Source organism: Amblyomma americanum, chromosome 6 (assembly GCF_052857255.1).
Source record: "Amblyomma americanum isolate KBUSLIRL-KWMA chromosome 6, ASM5285725v1, whole genome shotgun sequence".
NCBI classification, from domain to species: Eukaryota; Metazoa; Arthropoda; class Arachnida; order Ixodida; family Ixodidae; genus Amblyomma; species Amblyomma americanum.
In genome coordinates, this window is record NC_135502.1 from 162,711,443 (window position 1) to 162,728,836 (window position 17,394).

The 17,394-nt window shown below is 48.8% G+C and overlaps 1 protein-coding gene across 3 annotated transcripts in view; it reads left to right on the forward strand.

Annotated features, from left to right (window-relative positions):
* park (E3 ubiquitin-protein ligase parkin) overlaps positions 1–17,394 on the forward strand; it is an 83,398-nt gene that overhangs the window by 45,667 nt on the left and 20,337 nt on the right. For all 3 annotated transcript variants that reach the window (XR_013306456.1, XR_013306455.1, XM_077628072.1), the window contains exon 7: positions 11,689–11,826. Coding sequence is in view for 1 of the 3 variants with exons in the window: in XM_077628072.1 (XP_077484198.1) it covers positions 11,689–11,826 (138 nt within the window). In the remaining 2 variants the exon portion in view is untranslated. The remainder of the gene's footprint in view (positions 1–11,688; positions 11,827–17,394) is intronic.

A 17,394-nucleotide genomic window follows, 5' to 3' on the forward strand; every position in this document is an offset into this window, starting at 1 on the left:
GACATCTATTAACATTATTATGGTACCTTTTGCCACCACGAGAGGGCAACACATATTCGTGATATCATCATCAGCAGCTGCAAACGTAGTGACTTCTGTCGTCTACTCGAGGGGTCACGAATTCATATCCAAAACTCGATACCGCCTCCGCCAGGCTAGTGGCTGTAGTCAAGCTGGTCAGGCCTCCATGCGGCCTCCGCAAACCTTTGTCCACGTGTTTGGATGACTTGGGTGTTGGCCTCTGTTTTTGTGTGACCTGCAGCCGCATCCAACACAGTGCGACTCTGGTGTTTTAGCAGTAGCGGTTTCGCGATGCAATGGCGGGCTCAAAGCCGCGACAGTACTTCCAAGTATTTTTGAAGTCGTACACGTCAAAATTTCTATGCTTCGTGCCATCTAAGAAAGGAGAGAAGTTCGAATTTTGCACCACGTGTGTCTGTTACGTTAACATTTCACATGGTGGCAAGTTTGACATCAAGGTCCACATCGCTTCGAAAAAGCACCAAGGATGCGTGCGAGCCGAGCTGCGGACAGCCAGCCAAGCCTGACAAGTTTTGTACGCAGTGACAGCGACCTCGGTGTGATTCGTGCAGAATGCCATTTCACGGCGTTTTTAGTTGAACACAACATCCCGCTAAGTGTCAGCGTTCACGCTGGACCACTTTTCCGGAAAATGTTCCCCAAGTGCGAAGAAGCCAAACGCTACGCCTGTGGATGAACGAAGACGATGGCAGTTGTTCGTGAAATGGCCGCGAACGCAGAGACTCCTTTGCTGGATGCCCTAAAAAAGCAGGTATTTTCGATTGCTGTGGACGGAAGTAACAATAGGGATACGCAGCTTTACCCTATTGTTGTGACATACTTCGTTAAAGAGACCAGTAGAGTTGAAAGCTGCCTCCTTTGCATCGGTACAATCCAAGGGGAAGCGACAGGTCATAACATTGGAAATCTGATTCTGGACGAAATGAAGCCCGAAGTTTGCCTCTTGAAAACCTGTTGGCATTGTCTTCGGACAATGCCCATGTCATGATTGGCAAGAAAAAGAGCGTTTCGACTGTATTGAGAGAGGCCCAACCAGCTTTGATCAGGGTTGGTTGCCCATTCCACCTCATTAACTTGACCACCCAAAAGGAGCTGCATGTCTTCCTGTAAAGGTTGGTGAGGCCTTGGTTGACATTTTTTTTTACTTAGAGAAAAGCTCAAAGCCGAAAGATCGACTGAAAGAGTTTCAAAGATTGCATGATGTAGATGTCAGGATGTTGAAGCATTCGCCGACACTTTGGCTGTCTTAGGGGAAGTATTTGAAGAGGCTGCTAGACCAGTGGAAACCACTTAGCCTTTTCTTGGATGAAACAAAAAAGTGCAACAAGCAGCGCTTGTTTTTGGAGTCATTCCAGATTCCCAGTACTTCTCAACAAATCGCCAAGAACCCTGCACCGGCCCCAAGGACTGCTGCACACGTTCCCAAGGCTGCTGCAGGTGTTGGAAAAAAAAGAACCGACTGCGATGGACCTTCGCTAAAAAGAAAAGGAGTTCATTCTGCACCACAAGCAAAGAAACTGAAACTTCATAGCGAGGAATCTGGAGAAGCCAACCACGTGACCCGTGAAGAGCACCTGTTTTTTTTTTTTTGTCATCGGAGCTAAGCAGGGCATGCTGTTTTTCTCCAAAATGTTATACCTCTTTTTAAAAAGACAAACTGCCTTCTTTAGTCACAGGCTCCTCAGATTCATGGCGGAAAATCTTCAAGCGCCGACCAATCGTTAAAAAAGATGACTTTTCGGCCCCGGCTTACGGGGGCCTTGTTCACAATGAAAGAAAGACAGGGGTGAAGGTAAGTTATATAGGTTTCATGGTATGACGCAAGCAGCGATCAAAGACTACTACCTCGTCTCATGGACATTTCCAGAACTGCTAACCGCACCACTGTGCACAACTTTTCGTCACAGAAACTGGACGACGCTGAGCTCTCAGTGTTGAGCCTCGGTCTCAATTTCAATTTGGGACCAGAGCCGGACATAAAAAAGATAGTATGCGCCGTGGAAAATGCGGTCAAGAATGTGGAGCCGTCCCGTCGCGACAAGGCACACACCCGTGTCGTGAGCGTGCTGTCCAAGCTGAACCGGCATCAAGGACTTAATCCTCTTTTGCCCGAAGAAAGAAAGGCACTAAAAAGATTGTGCAGCAATGAGAACATCGTGATCCTGCCCGCGGACAAGGGAAACACAACGGTCGTCTTGGACAAACGAGAGTACGTGAACAAGATAACGAGCATGCTGGAAGATGAGAGAACCTACTTGCCACTTAATCGGGACCCCACTTCAAAGGTGCAAAGGGACTTGCAGAAACTTTTGGCTGACGTCTTCTCCTTTGTCCCGCCACAACACAAGTCCCTCTACTACTTCCTCCTCTGCCACAATGGTTCCGCTCCCGCTCTGTATGGACTGCCAAATATCCACAAAGAAGGCAACCCAATGCGCCCAATCGTCGATTTCACCCGCTCCCTGCTTCACAAGCTGTCGAACTATTTGCATCGTGTTATCTCCCCTTTGGTTGGTAAAAGCGAAAGAAACGCACGTGCACAACTCACACGACTTCATTGAAAAGGTTCGCAACATGGTTATAGAGGACGACGAAATTTTGGTGTCATTTGACGTGAAGTCACTGTTTACGAGCGTGCCCACTGACCTGGACGTGAAGGTTTGCACAATTGCGCTCCAGGCGGATGCAACCATACCGGAAAGAACACCCGTTGAAGTTCCAGACCTCAGCAGACTTCTTCAGTTCTGTTTGTCAAACACCTATTTCACGTTCCAGGAGAGCATATATAAACAGGTTCATGGTACGGCTATGGGAGCATCAATTTCTGTCACCGCTGCGAACTTGACAATGGAGTCACTGGAGTCCCGCGCCCTTTCATGCTTCACGCCGGGCCCGAAAGTCTTTCTTCGTTATGTGGACGACTGTTTCTGCATAATCAAGAAATCCGCTGTGAGTACATTCCTTTTGTACCTGAACAGCATGGAACCGGCCATACAGTTTACCACGGAAGAGGAAGTAGATGGCCGTCTGCCTTTTTTGGACGTTCTGGTGAAACGTGACGGCCCTGGAATATCATTCAGTGTATTCCGGAAGGACACGCACACTGGCATGTACCTCAACTTCAGTTCCGTACACCCGACCTGTCACAAGAAGTCCGTTGTTGCCTCGCTTGTCCGCCGATCGGAGAACCTCTGCTCTACGCTGGAAGAGAAAAAAACAGATCTGGACACCATTCGCCGCGACCTGATGGCTTCGGGCTATCCCAGTTCTTTTATACGAAAATCCGAGAATCGCCTAGCTCACTCACCGCCACAGCAACCCTAGCGAGAGAAGAAGAAAAGGGTTCCGATACCCTACGTCCCCGAAGTAAGTGAAAGTTTATCCCGCATATTATAGTCGTACGAAGTCGACGTCGCACATGTACCCACACAGAAGCTGCGACACGCGTTGGTTACAGTGAAAGACAAGATAAAGAAGGAGAAGTTCCCGGGCGTCGTGTATAGGGTTCCCTGCGCTGATTGTGAGCATGTCTATACCGGTGAAACAGGTGATTTTCGGAAAAGATTGCAGCAGCACCACAATGATGTCGAGAACAAGCGCGTGGCAACAAACGTACTGGCTGATCATGCTATCTCCGAGGGCCATGACATCGACTGGGACGGCACGAAGATAATCGGAAAAGAAAAGAGTAAGACGACAGGGCTTTACCTAGAATCTTTTTATATTCAGATGACGGCAAACACGCTTAATCGCAACGAACGCAATCTACCCCCGATATACTCCCGCTGCTTGTGTCATATCATGAAACCTATATAACTTACCTTCACCCCTGTCTTTCTTTCATTGCGAACAAGGCCCCCGTAAGCCGGGGCCGAAACGTCATCTTTTTTAACGATTGGTCGGCGCTTGAAGATTTTCCGCCATGAACATACCCGACCAGACGGGTTTCCGTCGAACCCTGGATTTCCTCAGATTTATGTGCTCAGGGGCCTCTTGAACCACCTTCTCGAGGATCTCTTCACTCGATTTGTGCGGCAAGGTGTTCTCAAGGGATGCCATTCTTTGCCTAAAGTTTCCTATGGAGCTTTAGAGAATCAAAAAGATGATAAAGACATAGTCATTGGCATCACAACCTACTCTGTAGTTGAGGCGCTGAGCTCGAATGAGAAAGAGCAGTTCTTTTCGGCTGTACGTCTCTACTTCACTGCAGCATGTGATTATATTCGCCACAAGTTCCTGCTGGAAGACGTCAACGTGAAGATGGCTGAGGTTGCCCAAGTGCAGGCGCTAAAAACTGCTTCATTCAGCAGTGTACTTCATTTTATTATGGCGTTTCCTGCTATTCAGCCCGAGCAGATTGGTGAAACAAGAGAAGAAACAATTGATGCACTCGAAGTGGAGTTTGCCAACTTGCAAGCTTACCAGATTCCAGCAGACATACTGAATGAGCCAAGGTGCGACGTACAGTGGTCGCAATTGGGAAGCATTCGAGATGTCGACGGATCGCCCAGATTCCACAGAATTTCGATGGTTATGCTGGGCATACTCACCATTCCCAAAAGTAACTCTGAATGTGAGAGAATATTCAGCTCTGTCAACACAACTCGAACAGAGTTTCGCTCATCTGTCTCTGAGAAAACTCTAGAAAGTCTGCTGATAGTGAAAGGACACCAGAGTGGCACCTGCTTTAAACAAGCTTACGAACAGAAGTTTCTGAAGCAGGTAAAGTCAGCAACCGCAAAATCATTGCAAAAATAAATTGTGACCATTGTGACCCAATGGACGACACGGATTTCGCTTTTGGGTGAGTGAGCAAGCTTGTCGCTAAAAGTAAATTATTGGAAACTGTTGTGTCCCCTGTGCTGTGTCCCCTTCTTTCGTTCTGTTCTGTGTCACCAGTGTTCTTTTCTAACGGCCACTTGCCCCTCTTCGCGCGCCGTCGCAAGATGCCCCCCCACGGCGGGCCCCCGCGCCCTCTTGTTCTGGGAAGCCACTCCCTCGTGTGGACGCCGCGCCGTCCCCTCTGTCCTTCGGGCGGCAGTTCGGCTTCCGCCTCGGTCGACGCTGGTCGCACCCTCTTAGTAATAAATAAACAGTGTGAAATTATCGCGTGTCTTTTGCTGCATTGACAACAACTTCCGGACACGACAGTGGCGACGAGAAAGTGGATTTGACCCGTGCTACGCAACGCTATTGACAAGCCATGGCTACGCGAGGGTTTCCTAACCAGATACCAGAATTCAACGGCTCATCGTGGTCATCGTGGGTTGGACGCCTCCAGTTCTACTTTGAAGCTAACGACATCACAGACCCAGCCTTGAAGAGGGCCAACCTGCTGACGCTGTGCGGGGAGCAGACCTACGACACTGTCTGCGCCCTTATTCAGCCAAGCACACCAGCGGCAGTGTCTTACGACGACATCGTAGCAGCACTGCAAAAGCACTACGACCCAAGGCCATCCGAGGTCTACAGCCGGGCTCGCTTCCAACGAAGAGATCAACTGGAAGGAGAAACTGTGAGCGCCTACATAGCAGCGCTCAAGAAGCTGGCTGCCCACTGCAATTTTGGGACGCTGACCCCAACAGCTACCGGGCAGGAAAGAGAAGCAGCTTCTTCTGCTAACACGACCATGCTTCCCTTGGACGTGATGTTACGTGACAGATTTGTGTGCGGACTGAGTGACGAGTCGCTGCAGCAGCGCATGTTCGCTGAGAAGGATCTCACGTTCAACAAAGCTTACGACATCGCCGTACGAGCGGAGAGCGCCGGTCACCAGCAGAGAGAGATTCGCCGGAACACCGAGCCGGTACACCAAACAAGCAACCAGGTACGCAAAACTTCTGTTGTTGCGAAATCGGTCAAGAAAGCACAACGCTGCTGGCGGTGTGACGACCAACACAACCCCCTGGAATGCCGATTCCAGTCAGCCACGTGTAATTTTTGCCACAAGCGAGGGCATATCGAGAGAGCTTGCATTAAGAAACGGAAGCTTGTCAAGATAAACTCGCCTTCCCAGCCTAATCACAGCGTCGACGCCTCAGAGAATACGCCGCCATCTGATGTCCATGGAACAACATCAGCAGCGCCATCTGTGTTCTACGACCTGAACACCATGAATTTCGGCACGCGACCGAAGATTTTTACCGAAGTAAGCGTACATGATCAACTGATTAAGTTCGAGGTGGACTCCGGCGCAGCCTGTACTCTGATCAGTGAGGACACATTCCGAACTTCGTGGCCATCTGGCGCACCAACCCTGCAACAAGACGACACGCACCTGCGAACGTGGTCAGGACAAAACCTGCCACTATTGGGCTCTGCCAACATGCGGGTTAATTACAACGGCAAGACCCATACGCTACCTCTGCTTGTTGTGAAGGGCTCAGGATCAAGCCTCCTAGGTAGAAACTGGTTTGCTTCATTAGGAGTGACCATATGCGGCATACACCAGACGCCGAGCCAGGATGTGGTTGAGCAACTGCAAGAGAAATACGAAATAGCATTCTCGGAAGAAATTCCAGGAAACGAAGGGCCCCCAGTCACACTGGAGTTGTTGGGCAATGCGCAACCAAAGTTTTTGAAGGCCAGGCCGGTGCCGTTTGCTCTCCGAACTTCTGTTGAAAAGGAGTTAGACAAACTGGAGCAGCAAGGTGTCATCGAGCCGACGCAACATTCACAATGGGCCACACCACTTGTGGTAGTTCGCAAGAAGAACGGAACCATACGCCTCTGCGGAGACTACCGGAGCACCGTCAACCTTGCGACTAAAGCATCCTCTTACCCGCTACCGACGCCTGAGGAAGTGTTCAGTATATTACGTGGCGCAAGAGTCTTCAGCACATTGGACCTCACCCAGGCGAATCAACGGCAGAATTACTGACAATTAATACACTGAAAGGCTTGTACAAAGTCAAGCGACTGCCTTTCGGCGTAGCTGCAGCCCCGGCCATATTTCAAAAGTTCATGGAGACAGTGCTTCAAGGGATCACAGGAGTTTGCGTCTACCTTGACGATGTCATCATCAGTGGCGCTTCCATTGAAGAGCATGCAGCACGCCTAGAGCTTGTTTTTCAAAGGATAGCAAGCGCAAATTTGCGCATAAGCAAATCGAAATGCTGTTTTGCGGTGCCAGAAGTGCAATTTCTGGGACACCGAATTGATGCAGCAGGCATCCACCCTACCGAAGACAAAGTGCGAGCAATCACCGAAGCGCGAGCACGAACAAATAAACAGGAGCTACAGGCGTTTCTCGGACTCCTAACGTTCTACGACCGATTCTTGGAGCAAAGAGCTACCATGGCCAACGACTTGTACCAACTCCTTCGGAAGGATGTGACATGGACATGGTCGCCACGCCATCAACGGTCATTCGACGCCCTGAAAGACCTGCTTCGGAGATGTACAGTCCTCCGCCACTACGACGAAAGGAAGCCTCTGCTTTTGGCTTGTGACGCATCTCCGTACGGAGTCGGCGCAGTTCTGTCGCAGACTGACGACCAAGGAAGGGAAGCCCCTATCACCTTCGCCTCACGTACGTTGTCGCAAGCAGAGCGCAACTACGCGCAACTTGACAAAGAAGGGGACACAGCACAGGGGACACAACACTTGAAAAACCAGACACACCCTGGCACACCTTGCACATTGATTTTGCAGGACCAATTGAGGGCTGCATCTTCCTCGTGGTCGTAGATGCCTACACCAAGTGGCTTGAGATAAGAGAAATGAAACAGACGACTTCGGCAGCAGTCATTGACAACCTGCGATCACTGTTCGCAACGTTCGGCCTGCCTCGCAAGGTAGTGTCGGACAACGGAACACCGTATGTGTTTGCGGAGATTCTCAAGTTTTATCGTGACAACGGGATCTCATCAGTCACATCAGCCCCCTACCACCCAGCAACAAACGGACAAGCCGAGCGCTACGTGGCCGAGCTAAAACGCGCCCTTGAAAGAGATAATACAGGGTTGCTGCAGCGCCGCCTTGCGCGCTTTCTCTTCAAGCAGCACACAACGGTTCAGAGCACAACGGGCCAGACCCCAGCTAAAGTGACGTTTGAGCGCGAAATGCGAACCCAGCTCACAGCCATCCTCCCCGAGCCCAAAGCGGAGACGTTCCGGGAAGAAAAATCAATTCCGCGCTGCGGAACGCTTCATGAGGGGCAGCGCGTCCTCGCTCGGCAGTTTCTCAAAAAGCCACGCTGGGAGGAAGCTGCGATTGTCAAACGCATAGGCCTGCGCTCTTGGCTCGTCGACATACATGGAACAGTAGCACGTCGACACCTCAACCAGCTGCGTGGATTTACGACGCCTGCTGACAGCGGTCCGGCATCCGAGAAAACACGAGTACCGTCTAACCACATAGCCTGGCACCTCTCCCCGGAGGAAAAGACTTCGCCCAGGGCAGACCTAGAAGACACAGCGACTAACAGCCAGCCTACAAGTGCTTCTCCCCCGAGCGCACAAAACCAGTGCGCCTCCACGCATCCGCGCAGACCCCCTGCACGCTACCAGGCAACTTTCTAAGGGGGAAGGAAGTGTTGTGTCCCCTGTGCTGTGTCCCCTTCTTTCGTTCTGTTCTGTGTCACCAGTGTTCTTTTCTAACGGCCACTTGCCCCACTTCGCGCGCCGTCGCAAGATGCCCCCCCACGGTGGGCCCCCGCGCCCTCTTGTTCTGGGAAGCCACTCCCTCGTGTGGACGCCGCGCCGTCCCCTCTGTCCTTCGGGCGGCAGTTCGGCTTCCGCCTCGGTCGACGCTGGTCGCACCCTCTTAGTAGTAAATAAACAGTGTGAAATTATCGCGCGTCTTTTGCTGCATTGACAACAACTTCCGGACACGACAGAAACTAAATAAAAAGTGCCCCCCCCCCCCCCCACCCCGGTCGCAAAGGTTTTACGAATTTTGAAATCTTCAGGTTGGCAGGTATGTGAGTGGTTACGGTGCTTGGCTGCTGGCCTGAAAGACGCAGGTTCGATCCCGGCCGTGGCGGTGGAATTTCGATGGAGGTGAAATTCTAGAGGCCCGTGTACTGTGCGATGTCGGTGCACGTTAAAGAACCCCAAGTGGTCGAAATTTCCGGAGCCCTTCACTACGGCATCTCTCATAGCCTTAGTCACTTTGGGACGTTAAACCCCCATAAGCCATAAACCAAACCAGATGCCGACTCAAAAAGAGTTACAGGAATCGGCGGCTAGCGACGGGAGGTATTCATTGAACAATCAAAATACAAGCAAACAAAATACTGTCTTCAACTCGATTTTTGCCACCTAATCTAGTTATAGCCAAAAATAACAGTGCGAAAAACAAGGACGAAGAGTAGAAAAACACACGACAAGTGTTTCAACTCACCCGCCTAGCTATTGTTTTGGTTATAGCGTACCATTTATGTCTTATCATGCCTGTGATGTGTTACATTTTCTCAGGCTGGCAACAGTGAAATATAGTCTGCCCATAGTCTTTAGTCTACAGAAACGATCTTTGTTGCTTCCATGCCTCATTTTAGAGCCCATTGATTTCGCACACTGTTCCTTCTAACATTCAAACCTATTCCCTCTCCATAGGTACAAAAACTAGGAAGACAAGGGTCGTGGGGAATGCTGTACTTATTTCAAGAAAAATTGTCTTTACACACGAAACAGTCAGTGATATTGTAGATTCAAAATTAACTGAGCTGATATCTTGTAAGGGGGGTTAAAAGTATATGATCATTTTCTTACTTTTGGGTTAGCACAGATGACACTGTGTACTTTAACAATTATGCCTTAGTCTCATGCATAGTTAAGGTGGTCAGATGTCACTTAAGTCCTCAGTGAAGATTATCATTTTTTGAATGTGCATTGACACTGCAGAATCAGTGTAAGTAAGAACGAATTGTTGTACTTATCATTGTGGTTGCCTTTGTTATCTAAGCACTGAGCTCCAGATAGAATGTTGCTTCTGACAAATTGAATCCTTTGCTGTGGGTGTGTGCGCCTGGGGCAGTGGGTGCTCCACGAAGCTGCCTATGGTAGCTTTTTGCCCTGTGTGCCCTATCCTTCCGATGAGATCGGACCGTGATAAAATAAACTTGCTATTCCATAAGAATTTGGACACATGATGTGATGTGAATTGATCAGCTTTCATCTCATTAACTGTCTCAAGATCTGACATGTGCAATTGAGAAACAAAAGGTTCGCTTTGAGTCGTCTCTGTGGTGCCCCCCTCTATCTACTCTATTTTATTTTGTTTAACCATACTGCAGGCCAATGTTTTGGTCCTAGCAGGAGGGGCATTACAACAAGAATATTGGAGTATAAAGCAAATACACAACAAAAAACGACAAAAATTGACACAATTTTCACTCTGGTCACCTTCACAAAAATGACAACATTCAATAACACAATGCAACTCAAGGCGCCTTTGTTTGGGTAAAAAAACATTCCAGTTCATTTGGGAAGTTGTTTGACTCATAAACGATTGGTGGCAGTTCATTCCACTCCCTCACTGTTATAGGGAAAAAAACTGTTCTTATAAGAGTTTGTTTTTGCAAAAATTGGAGCTAGCGTGTGCTGTGTAGTGTGCCTTGTTCTTCTGGTAGTAGCTTGCTGAAGGTGATCCGGACGGTTTAGTGGAATTTTTCCTGACAGAATTTTATGAAGGAATAGAAGTTGACTTATTTTCCGCCTTATGTCTAACCTTGGAACCTGATGTTCTTGCAATAAGCAAAGAAGGAGAGTCTAGTCTTCTGTATTTGCAATGTATAAATCTTACCGCCTTTCTCTGTGTACATTCCAGTTTTTCTGTCTTTCTTGGTTGGTTTAGGGATCCCATAGTACTGACGCATATTCCAACTTAGATCTTATACATGCATTTTATGCTAAAAGCTTTGTACTCACGGGAGCATATTTTAGCTTCTTTTTGAAAAGCAGAAACACCGATATCCGAGGTGTGTGTGGACCTTGATAAATAATTTGTAAGGGTTGCTTCTAAGAGTTTATACCTCTCAGCTTCACAAATCACACGGCTACCAAGGTGATAAGTAAATATGCTGGGACGCTTCTTTATTGTAGCATGTAGAAGAACAGTTTTTTTCTCTGTTCAGTTCCATGCTCCACTTTGCACACAAGCCATCAATTGCTCCAAGAAACGCCTTCAGAGAAGCATGGTCTTCCGTGCATGAGACCTTTTTAAAAACAATGCAGTCGTCTGCAAATAATCTGACTGAAATATCGCCTGATAATACATCTATAAAGTTATTTATATGAATCAAAATTTAACAATGGACCAAACACACCTCCCTGGGGAACTCCAGAGCTGGATGAATAATTTTCAACTTGAATAAATTGCAGCCTGTCTCTAAGGTAGGCAGAAATCCAACTATGTCAGACAGAAGGCCGAGTTGCTGCAACTGAAACAACAATTTCTCATGGGGTACTTTATCGAATGCCTTACAAAAATCCAAAAACAAAACGTGACACTGGCCAGACTTATAGAGAATACTAAAAAAATCATGAACTGTTGTGACTAACTGTGTAACTGTTGAAAGACCTTTTCTAAAACCATGCTGGTACACAGAGAGTATGCCATATTCAACGAGATTAACTGGTAGATTCTTAGGTTGCCTGACTGTGAAACGGTGGAGCCCCAAGGTGGTACTTTGCCTTATTGCAGTACCAGCGGTACCAGCGCTTTGCGGCTGAGGAGTGGGTCCTGCAGGCGGGTGGGGTGCTGTGCCCACGACCCGGCTGCGGCCAGGGCCTGCTGCTGTCCTCCGACCAGGGTTGTAGCCGAGTCACGTGCCAGTGTGGGGTGAGCGGCAGTTTCCATCGCCTTCGCTGTCATCATCAACCATCTCCCAATTACGCTTGAACTGCAGCCATGTTATATTCACCCACATGACTCTCGGCTGCTCCCTGCTACTATGCGTGCCTTGTCTTGGAGTCTGCTTTTGTATCTCTGCATCAGTAGCGGAGAAACACAGTTATTCATGGATGTAATGAACCTCTGTGTAGCAAATTCCTCAAAGCTACGAAGTTTCTCAATTCCCCAAAGCCACCCCATTGAAGCGTGGGTATTTGTGAACTCCATGTAGCGAAGGTGTTGCCATGTTCGACCTTGATATTGTCACGCACTAGAAGACGAAGTGGGCAGCAGTGCCACACCAAGCGCTCGCGCCAGGCCATTAAAATCACCTCATCATCATCATCTGTCAGCACGCCTTATTCTTCGGCTTGCCAACATGTAACAGTACAGCAGACTCCCGATAATTTGAAGCTGCCTAATTGGAATTTTTGGTTAATTAGAAGGGAACTGTTGATGCCGTCAGTTTTGCATATAATCCTGTAGAAAGAATCGTCCAATAATTGAAATTGGAATTGGAAGAGGCTCAAGGCGACCGTCATTTTTTAACCGAATGCGCAATTTTCCAAATGCCACAGCAAATCTGCAGTGCTGCAGCTTTCGATGTGGCGAGATCATTATTTGCTACAGCTGCCATAGATGCCTGCAGCACTACATAGTGAAAGCGGCGAGATTGTGCGAAATTAGGCTCGAAGCGCGCATTGTGTGCGTCGCAACAGTGAGGCAGGCAAGCCGTGTCACTTTCACTGAGTGTCTTTGTTACAATGTCAGTGTCAGTAGCGCATTGACTTGCTTGTTTCGTGAATAATTCCACGCTTCGGATTTCGACTGCAGTCGCAACTCGTGGCTCTTATTGCACGCTCGACCTGCTGACGAAAGTTGATATTTTGAAAGAAGTAGAAAAGGGAGACGCCGCCAAGCATGACATTGCGCAGAAATACGGGATCAAGCTAAACACGCTTCCCAGCTTTATAAAGAATAAGCATGCAGCATGCGGTTTTGTGATAACTGCTTCAGAAGATGCCTCTGCTAGTTCATCGGGGGAAGCGGGACCAATTGAGGCTGATGGCACAGATTTTGGCAAAACTCTCGGTGACATCCGCTTTGAAGAATACGGTGCCATAAGTGCTGCAGTCGAAATGTGTGGTGGGCTTACGGGCAGCGGGATTATGGAGACTGTTCGACCCCGCGCTGAACCAGGTCAGGAAAGCAACGATGACATTGAAGACGAGCCGCAACCAATGCGGCTGTGAGCTTGCTCTCGCGGAGCTCTTACTTGCCATTGAAGATAACGTGGAAGAAGTGTTATGGCACATTACAGCTTGCAGAACTTGCTTTCAGCAGTGCGGTTTGATGATGACCGACTATTTTTTTTAGAAACTTGACTCGCGACTAATAAAGATGCTGCTTTAGAGTTTTGTGCTTCATTGGAAGCCCGTTTAATTCGAAGTTTTTTTTGCGGTCCCCGTGAACTTCGTATTAACGGCTGTCAACTGCATAAACTAACTTGCCATTCCGACCATTAACTATTGTTGCATTACTTGTTATTCGGCGGAATCATGCAAAAGTTTCTTGACGATAAAACAGGAAACCCCATGAGAAGAACATCTACGATCGCAATAAGCACACAGGGCCGTGGTATCACTGGCGCCTCACTGCGTCAAATGCAGGAGTCTACATAACTTCCACTTTTGCAGCTTATAACAACAGGACATAACAAAAGCTGCATTCGATTCACCTGTGGTTCACTGCATCACCTGCGCTGGTTCATGGTGCACTGCACCAAAGCCCTCGATTCATAGTGCTCTCTGTACCGCTGTCCGCGATTGTTTTGGGTGCAGCCTTGGTGCCGCTTTCGTGCAAGGAAGCATGGCACCAGCCACCAAGGCGGTGCAAAAAAGTTGTGCACGGGCAGACGGCTTTCAGCAGACGACACGCAGGCGACGCATGTTAGCTCGTAAATATTGAATGTGAATTGGGGGATGTTTTTGCTGTCGTCGACAGGTTCGATGTCATTCTGCGAGAAAATGGTGCTGAAACCTACGCTACCGACAGCAGGCAACCTTCCGTGTTTTGTGCTGTAGCTGCCATGTTAATTGTGACAGGCCGTCCATGCGCATGCGAGTTCACACGAAACTTACGGGGCAACAACGGTGTGTGGGCTGTTGGCAAACTGTGGTCAGGGAGAATCTGAGCGTGTTTTGCTACAACCGGCGCCGGTACCTGTGCCTGCTGCGGCTACGGGGATGCCGGGGCTACTGCGAAGCAGCAAGGAAGCCCTGTGGTGCTGCCAAGGGACTGTTTTTTTTTTTATCACTGCTTATAAAGAGCTAAATGAGCGAGGAGTGTTCTCGGTGGTGATTTCCAGGTGCCCTCCCCTAGGCGTAGGAAAATATGCAGGGGTCTTGAAGTGCACCGAAAGTTCTTCGAACTTCTCTCTGAGTGTCTGAAGAGTCTTGGTAATTGAAATAGCTTGCAACCATGCTTTTATGGCACTTCGAAATTCGACTGCCGTCAGTCCAAGCAAGTGAGTTGTGGTAAAAGACAGCACGGAGTCAGTTTCCTCATATTCACTTTGGGAAGGGTGGAACTACTCCATAACAAGGAGCTATGTGATTTCATAATCTTCAACCATGGCCAACTCCATGGCCATCTCAAGTCTCGTTAGGCACGAAAGCGACTGCACACAAAAAATACACGTTTGAACTCAACACCTCCATGGCAAGCAGATGACAAAACCTGCCTGCACGCGCTCAATTGAAAATTGCCGTATCTATGAGGTGTGGCGCTGCTGACACACTGCACCTGCACGACGGAACTAACTGGTTCTGCACCGCGTTGGCACCAGTGGCACTTTTTCAGGATTGGTGCCGTGAACCTGCACTGAATCGAATGCAGCTAAAGAAGGCGCGGATGAGCGCTGAGCAGCACCCAGCACCGCTGCTCAATTGCTCGCGTGGTACAGGTGCCGACAGCAGACACGGCAGTAGCGGGGATGACGGAGAGCGCTAGCAATGCAAGGCAAAGAGTCAGTGTCTGAGGGCCACAACAGACAGGCAGACCATGAGATTTTTTTTTTCGACTAGCAAGCAGAAATAGGCGTGTGTTTCTGACTCCTGCACCTCCCCCACTTTCCCCACCCCATGCTTAGCGGCAATGTGCTTTCATCGTGTTATCTACAGCGGAGACGGTGGTGGCTGCTGCCGCACTCGCGTTATCAATGTAATCATGGAATGCCTCTCCATGTTTACAACCTCAAGTAACGGGGGTTTGCTGTGAACATTTGGTAGGCCACTTTGTTTGCATTTACGGTAAAGGCTCCTTAATTTGAAGTCATTGGAACCGCGAAAAATATTTGAATTAACTGGATTTGCTAACTAACTGGCCCAGCAAAAAAAAAAAAATGGGACCACGCAAAAAATTTCTTCCATGAACGCACTGCCACGCGAAAGTCTAGCCTCCCAACTCATAGCTCTCACTGGCCATAAAAGAATTAACTGAAAATATAAGTTGACGCATCACCCCTTCAACACCTCACTTCGTTTAGCAGTTTCACAGCAACAGCGCTTAACGATAGGATTAGAAGAACAGCAGTCTGAAGCCAGTGGAGCTCAAAAGCGGAAAAACGGCGCAGTACCCTGCCTTCCAAACTGGCATGAGGCCCAACTAACTGACAGTTCTATAGTATTGGGTGTAGTATTGGGTTCTGGTGCAACACAGGCCACATAGATTATTAGAAGTTCGCTCTCACGCTGACTACCGCTCGTCAGAGGAAGTGACTGCCAGCACAAACGAGTCTAAAGTAAACAGAGCACAGTTGGAAGTTTTAGCGGAGCCGATCTGCGTACGAATCTACACTTTTTGACGCCAGGAGCCCCATGCATCCTGCCGGCAACAGGTGCCAGCAAACGGGCGCTGCCCATCGAAAACTAACTTGAACTCTGCAAATAGGCCGGCTGCTCCGTGCCTAGGTCAACCCCGCAATTTCATGTGATCATTTTTCTGAGGAAAGGTTGACTTATACGCAACGGTACTTAAAGTACGTAATAGAGATGCCAATAACCTAAGGCTCTAATCACGGCATACATATTACCAAAAGAAACTGCGGAGACCAGTGTTGCGTGCAGTCATGTGCATGGAGCAAGAATGATTGAGTCACATGAGAAGTGCACGCATGCGTTAGGTGGTCTGCAAGCTGCACTGTAAACTGGTGTTTGTGCTGGAAGTACTGGCTGGGGCACTTTGCATTTTGAGCTCAGCGTCACTCTATGACGCCGCTCCGAGGAGCCGTCGCTGTACCGGTTTGTGGCGAAACCCTGATTGGGCATTCCCGCAGAATTGACTGGGCTGGTACAGACTGTTGCATCCACTTGTAGTTACGGGACTGCAGGAATTCTTATTATCCAAGATTTTGAATTAACACAGGGGGGTGTTGTTGCCAGTGCTTTTGCCTGCCTCGGTCCTGTCCTTTTTTTTTTGCTGTTTTTGTTCTTTATACAGTAAAAGCTCGTTAATTCAAATTCCACGGGGCCGCCAGGCCAGTTCGAATTAACCAAAATTCGAACTAATGAAAGTGAGCAAAAATGGACGCGTTTGATGCCCGGAGGACACGAAAAACATTTATTTAGCAAAACAATCTGTTATCATCTTCTGCTTCTTCTCTCTGAGGACTACCATAGTCACTCGGTCTTCTGGCGCACGAATGCGACGCAGGGAGTCTTCTTCCCCCTCTTCAAAGCTGAAGAAAAGGTGCGCGACATTCAGAGCTCCCATAACTTCTGCTGCGGACGGACGCACGGGCTCTTGCTCCTTGTCGTCGTCCTCGTCTTCTGCCTCTTCTGGGACAGATTGCTCCCCAACAATTTCAGCGACAATGTCCTCATCACTTCAGGCACCACACACTGCTGCATCGATGCCTACTTCAACGTAATCATCAAAACTAACGTCCTGCAGCACAGCACGCACAGCCGCAGGCAAAGGCTCTGTACTCCCATCGTCACCACTTTCTTCCATACTTCCGGCAGCAAAGCCACAGTGGTGGAAGCAGTTTGCAATTATGGACGGCGTGACCTGCTCCCATGCATGCACCAACATGTGCATTGCTGTGAGCAATGTGATGGTGCTGGTCTTTCCAGTGCACAAAATCTTGCGCTTGATCATGTGGCACCTATAGAAACATTTAATGTTTCTGATCACCCCCTGATCCATTAGCTGCAAGGCCGCAGTCATTTTGGCGGGCAAAAATACTAGCCTTGTGGCTTTCAGCTCGGTGTCGACTTTGTGTGCCGAGCAGTTATCCACAATGAGGAGAACTTGACGCTTCCCTAGCTCCATCCTCCGATCGAATTTCAGGAGCCATTTTTTAAACAATTCGCCCATCATCCACGCCTTGCTGTTGACGGCGTAATCTGTCGGCAGTGTCCTAATGTTCTTGAAACACCGAGGCTTCTGTGCCTTTCCGACAACAAAAAGAGGGACCTTCTCCGTCCCGGTCATATTAGCGGCGACCAGAACAGT